At 40.1% G+C, this 19,550-nt stretch overlaps 1 protein-coding gene across 1 annotated transcript in view; it reads right to left on the bottom strand.

Annotated features, from left to right (window-relative positions):
* Window positions 1–19,550, bottom strand: part of LOC139540837 (3',5'-cyclic-AMP phosphodiesterase 4C-like) — a 177,824-nt gene that overhangs the window by 153,476 nt on the left and 4,798 nt on the right. Inside the window, exon 3 of the mRNA XM_071344835.1 lies at window positions 15,328–15,396. Within this exon, the coding sequence (XP_071200936.1) occupies window positions 15,328–15,348 (21 nt within the window). The 5' untranslated portion in view covers window positions 15,349–15,396. The remainder of the gene's footprint in view (window positions 1–15,327; window positions 15,397–19,550) is intronic.

Genomic DNA, 19,550 nt, shown 5'->3' with positions numbered 1-19,550 from the left:
CTGTATTCTATTCTACTGTATTTTAGTCAATGCCACTCCGACATTGCTCATCCTAATATTTATATATTTCTTAAGTTGCATCCCCGATGTGTCAATCACGTGACTGGCATTGGCTAATAAGAATTGAGATATCTGAGAGAGCCATGTGAGTGAGAGGTACTTCTGAGCACGCAGCCGGGAAAAGGAAATTATCATTATTCTATTCAGCCCAAGGGCACAACGGCCACTGGCTGCAAAAAGCATGGATTTTTTTAGAGGTCATTACGGCCACACAAAGGGGATGCCACCGGGAAATTCGAGGCGTTATCAAGTTTGTCAAATTGTAAATAAGAGGCTGATGGTGTGTAGCCTGCGCAAAAAAGAAAGCAGAACTCATGCCTTTTATGCAACTTTCTTCAAATCATAATTTGAGTCGCATAATGCAGCCTTAGAATGTATTACAAATCAAAACATATCCCAACGTTTGATGGCAACTAATGTTGCATAAATAACTCTAAATTAAGGATATAGGAGGACCTGCTTCTTTGTTAATTGCTCAACACAGAATATCCGCATGTGCGCACTCCCTCAAATCGTTTGGAAAAAATATCCATTCTATTTTAGTCAGCTATGTTCAATTGTATTCTTCCTACTATAAAATAATGCCACGGAATTCTAAGCAAATTTTGTCTGCTAAATGAACTAGTGTAGCCCACAGCCATATGGCATAGCCAGATCAGGGCCTAACATAAGGACAACTCAGAGTATGCTTTTCTGTTCTTCTGAAATAGACTATATCATGTTTCTTTAGACCGGTCTAAAATAAATAATGGATTTATATTACATGGATTGAGACTTTTTTAAATGTAGATGTTCCAAAGGTCTAAATCAGTGGCTTGTAGGATATGTGTGGAAACCTGGAGATGCTAAATGTATTCATGATAATTAATGGTCAACTACCGTGAGACGGCCAGTTATTTTCTTGACAATCACCAGCTGACAAAATTTCATGACCGCCACAGCCCTAATTTGGGAAATAGGATTTTGATGGTGTGTGTGCGTGTGTGTGTGTGTGTGTCTCGCTCTCTCTTACAGCTCCACCTCCTGGGGAAATCAGCAGGAGGCCTCTTGACTAAATGTACAAAGAGAGTTCTGTTCAATCAGTGGGTTTGTTTGTCTCAGTACCATTGTGTGTGTATGTGTGTGTGTTGTTGGTTTTACTATCCTTGTGGGGACCGGAAGAGGGACATTTCGCCAGCCCCACAAGGAAAAAAGGCTTAGGGTTAGAATTAGGTGTTATGTTTAAGAGTTAGGGTTAGGATAAGGGGTTAGGGAAAATAGTGTTTTGATGGTATTTGTGTGTCTCCCTCACTCTTACAGCTCCACTTTCTGGAGAAATCAGCAGGAGGCCTCTTAACTAAATATCACAATCAAAATAACTGATTTTATAAGTAGGAATGAAAAACACGACTGATAATGAGAACATGAGCTGTGGCGTCAAGAGGTGGGCACATCAGTGTTAAATGTGAAATCACCATTATTTACGAGAATTCAACACACTAATTCACAGCTCTCATCCTCTCCAAATCTGAAATAAATAACTTTTCCCCATTTAATTATGCTAGCAACAGAATAATTACTTTTTCCTCGATGGAACATGGAGCTGAAAATATTGCGGTACAGAACACAATCCTCCGACACCTCAAAGTTGACATAACAGCCTTTGAGTCTAGTAAAATCACTTCACCCTGGACTACCAGAGGTTCAGAGCGCTGTGTGAGAGCATGCTTTGGGACAGCAGGGCAGAGCCCCATGTCAAGAATGAGGAATGCCCCAGACGTGCAGATAAGACTATGAGGGAAGGGCCTTTCAAGTCTACCCACAATCACACACATACTTAAGCAAGACATTTGACAGAGATAGTAAAGCATTAATAAATGGACAAATTGCATCCAGTGATGCTATAAAGAGCAAGCAGTAGAATTGTCTGAGACTTATGCTTTGTGCTTATGGCCCAAGTTTATCGCACAAGGAGTCTTTCAGTAGGGCTGGCACAATTACCATATTACCATGTAACCGAAGGCTATGGGTGAAGATTGTCATGAAGATTGTCAGAAGTTGCAAACATGGGGAAAATAGTTTGTAGCCTAGGGTCTGGGAAAAATGTTGCCTTTATAAATACATTTCATGCAATTCTACACCTTTTTTTTTATTACCTCACAAATGATTGAAATGACAGGCAACAGTGCATGTTCAAACCCCTTAACTTTTTCCACATTTCATGATGTTACAGCCTTAAAATGGATTCAATAGTTTTTCCCCCTCATCAATCTACACACAATACCCCATAATAACAATGCAAAAACCGAAATATCACATTTATATAGTATTTAGACCCTTACTCAGTACTTTGTTGAAACACCTCTGGCAGCGATTACAGCCTCGAATCTTCTTGGGTATGATGCTACAAGCTTGTGTCATGACGTGCCCCTGAGGGGAAGATCAAAGCCCCCCCCCCCCCCTTCTCTCTCTCTCCACAGTTTTATGATGGTCCTAAATACGCTGCTTCTGGGTCTATAGTATTGCGATTGGGATGTCTGACACAGAGAGAGACTTGGCCAAACTTTAACATCAAAAAAGGTTGAATGATGACACAGTATTTCTGTATTTCCGGACAGTTCGAATGGTCGGTGAGAAATCAAGGAATGACCTTGCCGAATTTGTTTCATTTGGTGACCTCGTGAAAGACAGGAGACCCACATTACTGTATCTTTGTTTGTATACACTTCTCAATTATGGGGTTTGCATCGAAATGTTGTATAAAATAAATGATTAAGAATACTTTTGGAAAGAAAATGTGATTTTAGTCTTCTAAATGAGAATTGTTTTTCATAGTAACTTATGGTCATTCAGTGGCCACACCCCCGTGAGCACAGACATTTACATCGGCGTCATGGAACGCCCCTTCTCTACTCCAGTATAAAACCCACTTTCGGCGAAAGGTACATTAGACCAAAACATGCCGGGTTGCTGCCGGGGTGTGAAGTGGTTCTAGCTATGACCTGAATAATCAACCATTGAGACCAGAGAGCATGGAGCGGTAGCGACATGTTGAAATGGTTGGCAATTTAAATACAGACCAGAGGACACAAATGGTTAAGAAGAGAATCTCTACAACTGAAAACTACGCATTCAGTCTGCAGCTGTTGGAGTACTTTAGTCTGGTAAACACGACCGATCGAACGACCGAATGGTACTCTGAAAGATCCATTCTAAAAGAACATTTCACTATTGAACGACCATTAGTACGCCTGATGTATTCATTATAACAAGCTACGACTACGAAAGACTTTGATCGCTGGTGGACGAATCAGAGACTTTCTGTCGACTGACTATCCAGAAGACGGACCGGCGATCACAGAAAGGGACAAAGGCATACACTCGTAAATATGTCAATTGCAATTTCTTTTTGAACGAACGGCTGTTCATGTGCAAAAGGGTTAGCATTTCCATGAGCGTGGTTATCAACTGTATGTACGTGTACCCTCTGCCTTTCCTGCTCTTGAGCTGTCCCCACCCCTTTCCTTTGTCTACCCAGCCGTCATATCGGTTTCATCCACTAGGGACTTTTCTTTGTATCATGTTAGTGACCAATGTATGACCTATTGTGTGTATGTGTTTATGTAATTCTGTGTGTGATTATTTAGTTAGTTAAGCCAATTTGTATATCGCTGATTCATAATTTATGCTAGGGTCCGTGCCGATATCCAAGGGTTTGTGACATTAATAAGTGACTGTAATCGATAAGATATGAAAATATCTGAATAGAGTTAAATTCTGGAAATAGTAACTGCTTAAACATTGTTCCGTGGTGCCCAGACTTCCTAGTTAATTACTATTCCATGATTTGTTTAAATCACAGAATAATTACACAGAGAATTGATTTGATAATATAACAGTCTTCACATTTAATGACAGCCAACGTTACGACACTTGGCACACCTGTATTTGGGGAGTTTTCCCCATTCTTCTCTGCAGATCTTCTCCGTCAGGTTGGATGGGGAGCGTAGCTGCACTGCTATTTTCAGGTCTCTCCATTGTCTCCAATACTCCTGCATTGTCTTGGCTGTGCGCTTAGGGTCATTGTCCTGTTGGAAGGTGAACCGTCGCCCCAGTCTGAGGTCCTGAGTGCTCTGGACCAGCTTTTCATCAAGGATCTCTTTGTACTTTGTTCATCTTTCCCTCGATTCCGACTAGTCTTCCAGTCCTTGCTGCTGAAAAACATCCCCACAGCATGATGCTGCCACCACCATGCTTCACCGTAGCGATGGTGCCAGGTTTCCTCCAGACGTGACGCTTGGCATTCAGGCCAAAGAGTTCAATATTGGTTTCATCAGACCAGAGAATCTTGTTTGTTATGGTCTGGGAGTTCTTCAGCAAACTCCAAGTGGGCTGTCAAGTGCCTTTTACTGAAGAGTGGCTTCCATTTGGCCACTACCATAAAGGCCTGATTGGTGGAGTGCTGCAGAGATGGTTGTCCTTCTGGAAAGTTCTCCCATCTCCACAGAGGAACTTTGAAGCCCTGTCAGAGTGACCTTCGGGTTCTTGGTCACCTCCCTGACCACGGCCCTTCTCCCCCGATTGCTCAGTTTGGGCGGGTGGCCAGCTCTAGGAAAAGTCTTGGTGGTTCCAAACTTTTTCCATTTAAGAATGATGGAGGCCACTGTGTTCTTGGGGACCTTCAATGCTACAGACATTTTTTGGAAACCTTCCCCAGATCTGTGCCTCGACACAATCCTGTCTCGGAGCTCTACGGACAATTCCTTTGACCTCACGGCTTGGTTTTTGCTCTGACATGCACTGTCAACTGTGGTACCTTATATAGACAGGTGTGTGCCTTTCCAAATCATGTCCAATCAATTGAATTTCCTACAGGTGGACTCCCAATGAAGTTGTAGAAACATCTCAAGGATGATCAACGGAAACAGGACTCACCTGAGCTCAATTTCGAGTCTCATTGCAAAGGGTCGGAATACTTATGTAAATAAGGCATTTTCTTTTTTTTTTTAACAGTTTTCGCTTTGTCATTGAGTTATTGAGTGTGTAGATTGATTAGGATTTTATTTAATCCATTTTAAAATAAGGCTGTAATGTAACAAAATGTGTAAAAAGTCAAAGGGTCTGAATATTTTCTGAATGCACTGTAGTTTGACACTGACAAACTGAGAATCCGACATCAGTAAAAACAACCTTGCCTTGAATCCATCAATAGCCTAGGCCTACATGTGTGGAGACACACATATTGTACAATGAGGAGGTAGTTAGTCCAACAACAAAAAAAGCTTTCCAGTTTCACTGACTCACCCAATACTGCGCAGCTCACTCATAGGCGGTGGCCGACGCACTCGTGCCAAAAGCTTCTCTCTCTTGTTTAGAAGTTGATAGCCTACAGACAGATTAGTCTTTTCTTTTCAGCAGGATCCATTTGCTTTCCAACCTCTGTTTTCCCTTGATTGTATTTAAAAGAATACGAAAGGCCTGTTTTGGCTGCATGCAGTTCACTGACAGATTTGCCACACGTTCCCGACTGTAAGCATGCCTTGTGATTGGGCTACACACAATCCACAGATTACTTCTTTTTTATTTATTTTTTTAAATAGCCTATTGATCATCTGTGGACAAATTATAGGCCTACTCTTGGTGTCGTATTCTGAATTATGTAATTTATTTTTGAATAGACAGCAGTAATTCTAGAACTTTGGCAAAAATATCTAAATTTAATAAAATAAATTATGAAGAGGGGGAGAGAGATGAAAGAAAGAGAATGTCATTCTAGTTCTGTGAGAGATACAGGCTTCTCTCTCTCACCACTGCAATGGCCACGCATTGGTTTATATAGGCTACAATGTTGCGCAAATCATGAGGACCAACACAAATCAATTCTTAGAATATCAGGCACTATTTTCACATTATGTTTTTTAGGGAGGCAGCCAAGAGAATTACAAAGGATTCAACTTGGATGAACTGGGATTGCTTTTATTAGGATTTCTACATTGCAAAATATTTTTCATGCCACGAGATGTGCCATATCCTGACAAATGGGTTCCGGAACAAAAACAGAGGTCAAATTAAGCACTGGTCATAACTGTTTAAAAAATATACATACACTGCCTTCAGAAAGAATTCACAACCCATGACTTATTCCACATTTTGTTGTGTTACAGCCTGAATTTAAAATTGATTACATTTAGATTTTGTGTCACTGGGAAACACACAATACCCCATATTGTGAAAGTGGAATTATGTTTTTAGAAATTTTTACAGATTTATTGAGATGTATTTATTGAGTCAATAAGTATTCAACCCCTTTGTTATGGCAAGCCTAAGTAAAAATGTTCTTAACAAGTCACATAATAGGCTCTAATTTCGGCTGGCGTTTCGGCAGCACTTGCAATTTCGTCATGCAAAAACTGTCACACTGGCATTTTCCAGCAATATACCTGTCTTATATCAGCTCGCTTGCGCCCAGATAGGCAGGGTGGAAATATTTGAGGTGCTAAAGGTCCTAAAAACATGATCCAAAGTGATCATTTCAGGCAGTGGTGATAGTGGGCTGGATAGTGATATTTAAGACCAACCAGTAACGCAGTTGGTTATAGCATGACTTCTGACAGCGGAAAGGCAGCCTATCCAGCCATGACGCACACTGCCCATATGCACATTGAACAAGAGTAGCATAATGTGCTTTTGGTGCCTGTATACTTCGTAATTTTTTGTCTGCACAATGAAATTGCGAAGCCGATAAAGGGTTTGGCTACTGAGACCGCTTGCAAATACAGTGGGAGAACAAGTATTTGATACACTGCCGATTTTGCAGGTTTTCCTACTTACAAAGCATGGTCTGTAATTTTTATCATAGGTACACTTCAACTGTGAGAGACGGAATCTAAAACAAAAATCCAGAAAATCACATTGTATGATTTTTAAGTATTTAATTTGTATTTTATTGCATGACATAAGTATTTGATACATCAGAAAAGCAGAACTTAATATTTGGTACAGAAACCTTTGTTTGCAATTACAGATGTCATACGTTTCCTGTAGTTCTTGACCAGGTTTGCACACACTGCAGCAGGGATTTTGGTCCACTCCTCCATACAGACCTTCTCCAGATCCTTCAGGTTTCGGGGCTGTCGCTGGGCAATACGGACTTTCAGCTCCCTCCAAAGATTTTCTATTGGGTTCAGGTCTGGAGACTGGCTAGGCCACTCCAGGACCTTGAGATGCTTCTTACGGAGCCACTCCTTAGTTGCCCTGGCTGTGTGTGTTTCGGGTCGATGTCATGCTGGAAGACCCAGGCACGACCCATCTTCAATGCTCTTACTGAGGGAAGGAGATTGTTGGCCAAGATCTTGCGATACATCCTCCCCTCAATACGGTGCAGTCGTCCTGTCCCCTTTGCAGAAAAGCATCCCCAAAGAATGATGTTTCCACCGCCATGCTTCACGGTTGGGATGGTGTTCTTGGGGTTGTACTCATCCTTCTTCTTCCTCCAAACACGGCGAGTGGAGTTTAGACCAAAAAGCTCTATTTTTGTCTCATCAGACCACATGACCTTCTCCCATTCCTCCTCTGGATCATCCAGATGGTCATTGGCAAACTTCGGACGGGCCTGGACATGCGCTGGCTTGAGCAGGGGGACCTTGCGTGCGCTGCAGGATTTTAATCCATGACAGCGTAGTGTGTTACTAATGGTTTTCTTTGAGACTGTGGTCCCAGCTCTCTTCAGGTCATTGACCAGGTCCTGCTGTGTAGTTCTGGGCTGATCCCTCACCTTCCTCATGATCATTGATGCCCCACGTGGTGAGATCTTGCATGGAGCCCCAGACCGAGGGTGATTGAACTTCTTCCATTTTCTAATAATTGCGCCAACAGTTGTTGCCTTCTCACCAAGCTGCTTGCCTATTGTCCTGTAACCCATCCCAGCCTTGTGCAGGTCTACAATTTTATCCCTGATGTCCTTACACAGCCCTTTGGTCTTGGCCATTGTGGAGAGGTTGGAGTCTGTTTGATTGAGTGTGTGGACAGGTGTCTTTTATACTGGTAACGAGTTCAAACAGGTGCAGTTAATAATACAGGTAATGAGTGGAGAACAGGAGGGCTTCTTAAAGAAAAACAAACAGGTCTGTGAGAGCCGGAATTCTTACTGGTTGGTAGGTGATCAAATAATTATGTCATGCAATAGAATGCAAATTAATTACTTAAAAATCATACAATGTGATTTTCTGGATTTTTGTTTTAGATTCCGTCTCTCACAGTTGAAGTGTACCTATGCTAAAAATGACAGACCTCTACATGCTTTGTAAGTAGGAAAACCTGCAAAATCGGCAGTGTATCAAATACTTGTTCTCCCCACTGTACATCTGAAATCACCAAAGCTTTATTAAAATATCAAGTTTAAGAGGAGTAAAACAGTGAGCCGACATTCCCTTTTTAATCTATGCATTGCAGGCAGGCCCACATTAATTTAGCCATACAGGTCCTGTTTTGGTTGTGCGTATAACCCCCTCCATGATGTAGGCTACATGTCCATCATGAAACGAGAGATGAGAACCTCGGTGAATACCAGTGAACCTCATATTTAGAAGTTCTGTAACCTGTAACAACTGCTTGTTTTCCATTTCATACGTTCAAAACCCAAGCCCTCCCTTAGGCCTACTATAACGAAGACTGGTTCAACAGCAATGACTGTCTTTATCATCCTGGCAATTTTCTGACTATTTATTTGTTGTTGTTTAAAATGTTATTCCAACCCAATTTATTAGAATGATTCACCTTTCTGTTATTACGGTGACAACGTCCTTGGCGCGCTTGCAATGCAACTTCTGGAGATGGTTCCGATTATGTTCTTAAAACACAGGCCAATTTGGGAAGAGTATAACGGTGAGTGGACATTCTCCCTTTCTCTTTATATTGGATCTTTGTCCAGCTACTTTGACAAGTTTGGATGCGCGTAAAACCCTCAATAGTCTGCATTGTTTTAATATTATATGCCCACAGGGAGAAATGATGGTGCCTGTAAGTGTGACATAGCCTATTTAAAACAAGTTGTTGTTTTGTTTAGTTTAGAATTTGATTAGAATTATTCATTCACTCTTTTTAGGCCTTATCAAATGTTTAATTTAATTTTGTTTATTGACAATGTCTGGCATGTCCATGCTGAGCCATAATGTAATTTACAGTAGGCCTAGCCCCTACCGTATATCAGTGTGAATGCTACTGAAGCCATGCAATTACTTAGAAAAATATGGACTGCAAATGGGTTCAAGTTAATGTATTTAGCAAAGATAGGTCTACATTTTATTATTTCGTTTCTGGAAGCCATTTAACAAACTATAACGGACTAACATTAGAATTGGAGTTGATTACAAGGCAATACATATGTTTGTTAAAATAGAGCCCAATAAGTTGCATGGACTCACTCTCTAGTGTTTAACATTATTTTGAATGACTACCTCATCTCTGTACCCAACACATTCAGTTATCTGTAAGGTCCCTCAGTTGACCAGTGAATTTCAAACACAGATTCAACCACAAAAGACCAGGGAGGTTTTTCAATGCCTCTCAAAGAAAATCACCAATTGATAGATGGGTAAACATTAAAAAAAGCAGACAAAGAATATCCCTTTCAGCATGGTGAAGTGATTAATTACACTTTGGATGGTGTATCAGTACACCCAGTCACTACAAAGATAGACGTCCTTCCTAACTCAGTTGCCGGAGAGGAAGGAAACCACTCAGGGATTTCACCATGAGGCCAATGGTGACTTTAAAACAGTTAGAGTTTAATGGCTGTGATAGGAGAACTGAGAATGGATCAACAACATCGTATTTACTCCATGGTACTAACCTAAATGACAAGAGTGAAAAGAAGGAAGCCTGTACAGAATAAAACATATTCCAAAATATGCATCCTGTTTGAAATAAGTCGCTAAATTAAAAACGGAAATAAATGTGGCTAAGAAATTAACTTTATGTCCTGAATACAAAGTGTTATGTTTGGGGCAAATCTAACAAAACACATCACTGAGTACCACTCTTCATATTTTCAAGCATGGTGGTGGCTGCATCATGCTATGGGTACTGTATGCTTGTCATTGGCAAGGACTAGGGAGTGTTTTTAGGATTAAAAGAAAGAATAGAGCTAAGCACAGGCAACCCACAGTAACCTAAAACACAACGGCAAATTTACACTGGAGTTGCCTAGTTAATGTTTTGACTTAAATTGTCTTGGAAATCTATGGCAAGACTTGAAAATGGCTGTCTAGCAAGGATTAACATCCAACTTGACAGAGCTTTAGAACATGGAAAATAATGTGCACATTTTGTACAATCCAGGTGTACAAAGCTCTTATAGACTTACCCAGAAAGACAGAGCTGTAATCACTGCCAAAGGTGATTCTAACATGTATTGACTCAGGGGTGAGAATACTTATGTAAATTTGATATTTCTGCATTCCATTTTCAATAAATTGTTCCCTTTATCATTATGGGGTATTATGTGTATATGGTTGAGAGAAAAAAACAATTTAATCTATTTTGAATTCAGGCTGTAACACAACAAAATTTGGAATAAGTCAAGGGGTATGAATACTTTCTGAAGGCAGAGTCTTCACATCTGCTGATTTAAAATTACATTAAAATAAATTTTAAAAATCAGAAGATTTACGCCGGTTTCCTCTAACTTTTTAGCTGGGCTTTGCTCCTTTCATATTTATTTTGAAACCGGCCTCAGTCCTCTGAATACCTAACCCTGGGATAGTTTCCTTTTTCATCTGGATTACAATTACACACATTTTAATGCCAAAGACACACCAGAAAGGCTTTCCAAGAGGTGTTGAGTGTTCGTGAGTGGTCCTGTCTAAGCCCTGACTTAAATTTGCTTGAAAAATCGGAGATAAAGTTTGAATACTGCTGTCCATCAGTTTCCCAACCACATTTACTGCACTTCAGCAATTATGACAAAAACAATGGATATGTTTTAAAAACATTTTTTACCTTTATTTAACTAGGAAAGTCAATTAAGAACCAATTCTTATTTACAATGACGGCATATACCGGCCAAACTCGGACGACGCAGTGCCAATTGTGCGCCGCCCTATGGGACTCCCAATCAAGTCCGGTTGTGATACACATCCCAGAGTTAATACTTGTTGGAAGCACCTTTTGCAGCCATTAGAGCTATGAATCAATTTGAATAAGATTCTACAAACTTTGCAAACTCTTAGGGCCACATGTGGCCACAATGACGTATGTTTGGAGGAAAAAGGTGCAGGCTTGCAACCCGAAGAAGACCATCCCAACCGTGAAGCACGGGGTGGCAGCATCATGTTGTGGGGGTGCTTTGCGGCAGGAGGGACTGGTGCACCTCACAAAATAGATGGCATCATGAGGGAGGAAAATTATGTGGATATATTGAAGCAACATCTCAAGACATCAGTCAGGAAGTTAAAGCTTGGTTGCAAATGGGTCTTCCAAATGGACAATGATCCCAAGCATACTTCCATAGAAATGGCTTAAGGACAACAAAGGCAAAATGGCTTAAGGACAACAAAGTCAAGGTATTGGAGTGGCCATCACAAAACCCTGACCTCAATCCCATAGAACATTTGTGGAAAGAACTGAAAAAGTGTGTGCGAGCAAGGAGGCGTACAAACCTGACTCAGTTACACCAGCTTTGTCAGGATGAATGGGCCAAAATTCACCCAACTTATTGTGAGAAGCTTGTGGAAGGCTACCCGAAACATTTGACCCAAGTTAAACAATTTAAAGGCAATGCTACCAAATACTAATTGAGTGTATGTGAACTTCTGACCGACTGGGAATGTGATGAAAGAAATAAAAGCTGAAATAAATAATTCTCTACTATTATTCTGACATTTCACATTCTTAAAATAAAGTGGTGATCCTAACTGACCTAAAACAGGGAATTTTTACTAGGATTAAATGTCAGGAATTGTGAAAAACTGAGTTTAGATGTATTTGGCGAAGGTGTATGTAAACTTCTGTAAGTATTCAGACCATTTGCTATGAGACTTGAAATTGAGCTTAGCTGCATCCCGTTTCCATCATCCCCGAGATGTTTCTACAACTTGGATGGAGTCCACCTGTGGTAAATTCAATTGGTTGAACATGATTTGGAAAGGCACACACAGGTCTATAGAAAAGGTCCCACAGTTGACAGTGCATGACAAAACAAAAACCAAGTCATGAGGTCGGGAAGGGTACCAAAAGAATTACCGCAGCGTTGACAAACTAAGCAATCGGGGGAAAAGGGCCTTGGTCAGAGAAGTGACCAATAACCGGATGGTCATTCTGACAGAGCTCCAGAGTTCCTCTGAGGAGATGGGAGAACCTTCAACAAGGACCACCATCTCTGCAGCACTCCACCAATCAGGTGGAGTACAGTGGCCAGACAGAAGCCACCCCTCAGTAAAAGGCACATGACAGCCAGCGCGCTTGGAGTTTGCCAAAAAGCACCTTTGGGACTCTGACCATGAGAAACAAGATTCTCTGGTCTGATGAAACCAAGATCGAACTCTTTGCCCTGAATGCCAAGCGTCACGTCAGGTGAGAGCCTCAGATCCACAAAGTCCCTTCCACCAGGTGGCTGATGAGATATGTTGGCACGACTGCCATATTGTTTTTCCATCTCAAAGCCCTTGCTTGGAAGTGTACTTCGCCAGACTGCCAAGAACATTGCGCTCATCCAGGTCAAGGTAGTGAGACACGGTAGTGATGACACCAAAGGCCTTGTTGATCTCTGCACCAGACAGGATGCTCTTGCCAGCATATTTGGGGTCCAACATGTACCCTGTGGCATGTATGGGCTTCAGGCAGAAGTCTTCACGCTTTTTGATGTATTTCAGAACTGCAGTTTCCCCTGCTTGGAGCATACAGTGAAGTGGGCAGGGCAGTACGGATTTCTTATCTTACATCTGCAAGCAGAGTCTGAACATCAGACGGGATGGCATTGTCTCCCTAAATCTGTGCAATGGCTACTGCTATATGTATCAGGAGTTTTAGGCTGCTTACCATGCTCTCCAAAATACATAATCTAGGAGGATCCTCTTGATGGGGTTGTCCATATCAGCAGACTGTGATATGGCCATTTCTTGGAGAGACTCCTTCCCCTCCAGGAGACTGTCAAACATGACAACACCACCCCAATGTGTGTTGCTGGGCAGCTTCAATGTGGTGTTCTGATTCTTCTCACTTTGCTTGGTGAGGTAGATTGCTGCTTTAACTTGATGACCCTTCACATACCTAACCATTTCCTTGGCTCTCTTGTAGAGTGTATCCATTGTTTTCAGTGCCATGATGTCCTTGAGGAGCAGATTCAATGCATGAGCAGCACAGCCAATGGGTGGGACTCCTCCACTTTAGACCAAGCAGTCTTCATGTTCTCAGTATTGTCTGTCACCAGTGCAAATACCTTCTGAGGTCCAAGGTCATTGGCGACTGCCTTCAGCTCATCTACAATGTAGAGGCCGGTGTGTCTGTTGTCCCTTGTGTCTGTGATCTTGTAGAATACTGGTTGAGGGGTGGAGATTATGTAGTTAATTATTCCTTGCCCACGAACATTCAACCACCCATCAGAGATGATTGCAATACAGTCTGCTTTCTCATGATTGCTTGACCTTCACTTGAACTCTGTTGAACTCTGAATCCAGCAAATGAGTAGATAAAGCATGTCTGGTTGGAGTGGTGTATGCTGGGCGAAGAACATTCATAAATCTCTTCCAATACACATTGCCTATAAGCATCAGAGGTGAAGCAGTTGCATACACAGCTCGAGCAAGATATTCATCAGCATTTCTCTGACTACGTTCCTCCATGGAGTCAAAAAAACTTCTGATTCCAGGAGGACCATGAGCTGTTGCTATCGATAAGGTGTCTGATTCATCATTTTCACCTCAAATAGAAGTAGAGGGACTTTTGTCAGAGGTTGCTTGTTGTGAGCGCTGAGGGAACTTTATGCACTTGACCAGATGATTCTGCATATTTGTTGAAATCTTCACATATGATTTGGCACAGTATTTGCAAATGTACACAGCTTTTCCTTTTACATTAGCTGCAGTGAATCAGATAGTGCCCGTAGCATTTTCCTGTAAAGATTAGAACAAAAATTAGTAAAAAAATAAATAAATACAATTCAATGTACAGATAAATAGATAAGCAGTTAGATTAAACAACTCCTTTGAAAGATAAATGTTTTTAAATTAAATGGAAACAAGTACATTTACACTTCTCAGCAGGCTGAAGCAAGCTAAAACCCACATGGTAGCAAAAACTAACTAGCAGAAACTTTACAAATTATTTAAACATGCTTTGCTGTAGGCTACTATTTACTAAATAACAAAAAAATCATGTATGTCATATACAATATAATCACCCAGTATTGTAATCAAAACTTACCAGAAAGCATGTAGTCCTTGGCTCAGACAGTGTAGTAGTGTGGGCTCAATAGCATCTCATTAGTGTGCAAGATCTTGAGACTCAGCTGTACATGTGATGGAAGAATGCACTTTGCATGCAATTGAATTGGGGATAGTTTAACCAAAATATGCCACAAGACCTAGAATTGCCTTATGTGTATCCCACAAAAAAAGGTTCACTGTTATTAGCTTACTTTTTTAAATGAATTTAAGCAAAATTCCCAGGCTTAACTTCCCATGGAAAATTTCCGGAACAATTCCGTAAATTTACCGGAAAGTTTCAGACCCTTTGCAACACTAGTCATACCCAAGAAGAATCAAGGCTGTAATCGCTGCCTAGTGTGCTTCAACAAAGTACTGAGTAAAGGGTCTAAATACTTATGTAAATGTGATATTTCCTTTTTTTGCTTTATCATTATTGGGTGTTGTGTATAGATTGATGAGGGGAAAAAACTATTTAATCCATTTTAGAATAAGGCTATAACATTACAAAAAAATGTAAAAGTCAAAGGGTCTGAATAATTTCCGAATGCACTGTAACCCATTTGGGTAAACCACTAGGGCAACTTATGAAGCCCAACATGGCAACCACGTGGGGCAAATGTGGATACTGAGGACAAAACCGTGTGGTTCCCTGTTGGGTTTCCCTCATGGGGCCCGTGAAACAGCCCTCCATTAATCATATAGGCCCCACATGGGTTAGCTGGGTTATTTTGGTGAGTTGGTCATTTGGCTGACCAATAAGCATCCTCCAAAATTCTATGACCGTCACAGCCATACTCTTGGGGCGATAAGGTAAGGAAGTGGTTGGGGTGTGGTGTGAGGGAACACAGCTTTGAATCTTAATTACCTCAGCCAACAGCCGAGACATTGACACAGAAGCTCTGGGACGCCTTCACCCGGTGTGGCAAGACCGCAGCTGAGGGAGGCAAACAGAGAGTTGGGTTGAGTTACCTTGTCATCACTTTTCTACCCTCATTTTTTCAGATCTTACTTACACAGCTGAAGAAAATACATATTTTACCAGTGCCGAATAAATCATTATTCCACAAGAACCTCAACATAGCTCATGATGAGCTACTCTGTTCACAATGGATTCTAGGGAATAAGTACACTCGTGAATAGTGGGCCTATTTCTCACTGGGGGCCTTTTTCTCCAAGAAAAAGTGGTTAATGAACCAGAACGGACAGTTATTACATACATCTGTGTCACTTCAGTGAGGCTCATAATATAGTTAAGTGCAGAGCAAATTCTCTTTAAATGCATGATTTGTTTTTCAATGTGTTTCCATAGCAGTGAATGATAATATTGCCTATGATTCATGATACGCATTGATTTGATTGCTCCTTGGGAATGTGAGTTAATACATCATACTGTGAATCCCAAACATCAAAACAAATCCCAAAACATCTAGGCCTATCTGTCTATAAAATAAAGTGCATAATACTGAATTCTCTCTGTTATTAACCGTGTGCTCTTTTAACAACTGTCATAAAAATACACACAGGACCTCTTTTGAAGTTCTCTGCATAGTGAGGCACACTACGGTTTCATAGCAGTAATGCTTGTTGAATCCTAAGAGGGCTAACTTTAGCATGTAAATTATAAAACCTTTGGAAGGTGATAAGAACAGAAAAACATGCCCAATGTCTTGAATTATAAGCAGGACAAGCATTCACACTCTTTGGATACTGTATGACTCCTAAAGATAGATTCAAATGTTTGTTAAATTAAGTTAACTTAGCCAAGCCAATTCCATTTATTAATAAGGTTTAAAGTCAAATAGAATTAGCCTTAAGAAAAAGACACATGTGTATCAAAGTTTGGGCTGAGAAAGATACAGTGATAAGAGAAGATAAGCACAACACCCTAAGATTGGCACTGAAATGACCATGATCAAATCAAATCTTATTGGTCACATGCGCTGAATACAACAGGTGTAGACCTTAGTGAAATACTTACTTACGAGCACCTAACCAACAATGCAGTTAAAAAAAAGTAATAAATGAATAAGAAATAAAAGTAACAAGTAATTAAAGAGCAGCAGTAAAATAACAATAGCGAGACTTTACACAAGGGGGGGTACCAGTACAGAGTCAATGTGCGGGGGCACCGGTTTGTTGAGGTGATTTAGGTAATATGTACATGTAGGTAGGGTTATTAAAGTGATGATAACAACAGAGAGTAGCAGCGGTGTAAAAGAGGGGGGGGTCTGGGTAGCCATTTGATTAGATGTTCAGGAGTCCTATGGCTTGCGGGTAGAAGCTGTTTAGAAGCATCTTGGACCTAAACAGTGCCCTCTGTACTATCCCACCGTAAGTAACCCAAGTTACGTAAAATACAGTTTTGTCATACCATGCATTTATATTGTGGTTTATTTTCCCACATTACATATCTGTATCTAATTAAAGCCTGCTGTTGTGATTGACATCAATTTCCAAGTAGTATATGCAAACTGAATCTGACGTATCCAATGATGGTGAAACCAAATAAATGTTTATCTTCATTATACAGCTTGCCACTAAGGCTGCCAAACTACAAACACTGCATATTTGGGCATCAGTTTTGTAAATATTTTCTAAGCGTCAGTCAAGCTCAGATTGCATATTTTGTTCCATGACAATTGGAAAAATCTGTTGAAAAGCAGTAGTACCCCATCTACAGGACACAAAAAGTAATCTTTATCAGAAGACTACCATACACTGTGCATTCTAGTTACTGCCCCTCATATCATTAAGTACTGCGTATAGGCTACTACTGTAAAAAATAATCTACTTTATTTGTAAAGCGCTTGTCAACATAGTGCTCAAAGATCCAAATAATAAGCTGCCATCTAAGCTGTTAAAGGTTTCCCCATTCAAAAGGTACTACAATAACATACAGACAGTATACGGACCAGACACAGGGATTATGTCTGTGAAACAGTAAATTGTTGTTAACTACGTATGTATGTGACCCCATGTGAAATGTTTGTACAGGATGCGAAGGGACACATTTTTGTCATAGCACAGACCATGCTGTCCCACACTGCCTACCCATGACTGACTGAGCAGAAGAGCTACTATGAACGTCTGAATGGGATACAGATTTACAATTGTTAGCTTCGCTTCTTGGCACTGCATGCAAACTCCAGCAGGGGCTGAGGACCTTCTATTTATACTCAATCAGCAGTAAGTTTGATAGCGTGAGTGAGTGCAAGAGAGTGTGTGAGAGAGGGACAGAGAGATAAATTAGTTGAACAGGAAGAGGGGAAGATAAAGAGAGGAGGGCAAGATTGTATAAATATTTTCTGGGAAATTCATTCCAAATTCATATGGTAATGTAGGACTTCCAAACAGCCATTAAGCGCTGTTCATAAAAACGTCTGAATGTTCAGTATCAGTACACAATGTAAACAGTCTTCTTTGCCAAATATAATAATCATGCTTGCACAATCTAAAGTCTCTGAACTTCTTAGCAAAATCTGTAAATTGGAATAGCCTGAACAATAATGTGGCCCAAGTTACAATGAAGGAACAGATACGAAAGGACATTCAGAAAAACTCTTCAGAAGTTTCCTGAACAACTAGTTTCGAAATGTGTTAATTTCACTAGCTACAATTAATATATGATCAGTTACACTGACGCCTAATTCATTTATAGCTAGGCCTACACCATGTCAGATACATAAATAATAGAACAAGATTACCTAGAAATAAAAATACAATTATTGGACCAATAGATAGGTCTATATTACAAGCCTATTAAAATACCAAGAGAATATTGATAAACAAGTTTGGGGAGTATTCTGATTACAAGAAAATTACCAGCAAAAATATTGTAATCAGATTACAGATACTTTTGACAAACTAGATGATTATGTTTAAATTCAGAAAGGATGTTTGCTAAAAAACACATTATGACACCTTTCAGTTCTCTCAATGATATTCAATTAGACACTGAAAAAAGGCACAAGTTTAAGTATGACCACAAGTCAGGGACCACTATGATGACACATCAAATGTGTTTGATGGATCCTTTGTCTTCTTCTAATGCCTTAAGAATAAATTAATCCACAAGTAACTGAAAGTAATCCGATTACGTTACTGAGTTTGGGTAATCCAACATTTACTTCACTGATTACCAGTGGCGTAAAGTACTTAAGTAAACATACTTTAAAGTACTACTTAAGTAGTTTTGGGGGTATCTGTACTTTACTATTTATATTGTTGACAACTTTCACTTTTACTCCACTACATCCCTGAAGAAAATAATGTACTTTTTACTCAAAACATTTTCTCTGCCACCCAAAAGTACTTGTTACAATTTGAATGCTTAGCAGGACAGAAATTGTGAAATTCACACACTTATCAAGGTAACATCCCTGGTCATCCCTAATGCCTCTGATCTGCCTGACTCAATAAACACAAATGCCCAATTTGTAAATTATGTCTGAGTGTTGGAGTGTGCCCCAAGCCATCCATAAATAAATCAAAACAAGACAATTGTGCCATCGGGTTTGCTTAATTTAAGGAATATGAAATGATCATACTTTTACTTTTTATACTTCAGTATTTTTTAGCAATTACATTTTCTTTTGATACTTAAGTATATTTAAAACCAAATACTTTTAGACATTTACTCAAGTAGTATTTTACTGGGTGAATTTCACTTTTACTTGAGTCATTTTCTATTAAGGTATCTTTACTTTTACTAAAGTATGACATTTGGGGACTTTTTCCACAACGGATTACAATTTTGGACAGGTAACTAGTAACAAATGGATTGCGTTCAGAAAGTAACCTTCCCAACCCTGTATAAACAACTGGATAAAGACAAGACACAAGTGACACACCTGCCAGCATTGAGTAAGGCACGTAGGCTAAACTTTAAGATTTCCAGTTAGTGGAAGACACATTTTGAATTAAGAGTTTAAGAGAGCCATTATTAAGTTATCCCCCCTGCATTGTAGGCTATAGCCAATTACAATCAAAACATACTTTATTTAATTCCTTGACAAATATAATCACACATTTCACTGCCTGTTTTCGAAATGTAGTGTTCCTTTTTAATAGTCTCCTGCCGTCAACATG

Source organism: Salvelinus alpinus, chromosome 16 (genome assembly GCF_045679555.1).
Source record: "Salvelinus alpinus chromosome 16, SLU_Salpinus.1, whole genome shotgun sequence".
Taxonomy (NCBI): Eukaryota; Metazoa; Chordata; class Actinopteri; order Salmoniformes; family Salmonidae; genus Salvelinus; species Salvelinus alpinus.
This window is presented reverse-complemented; position numbering and strand designations above follow the sequence as displayed.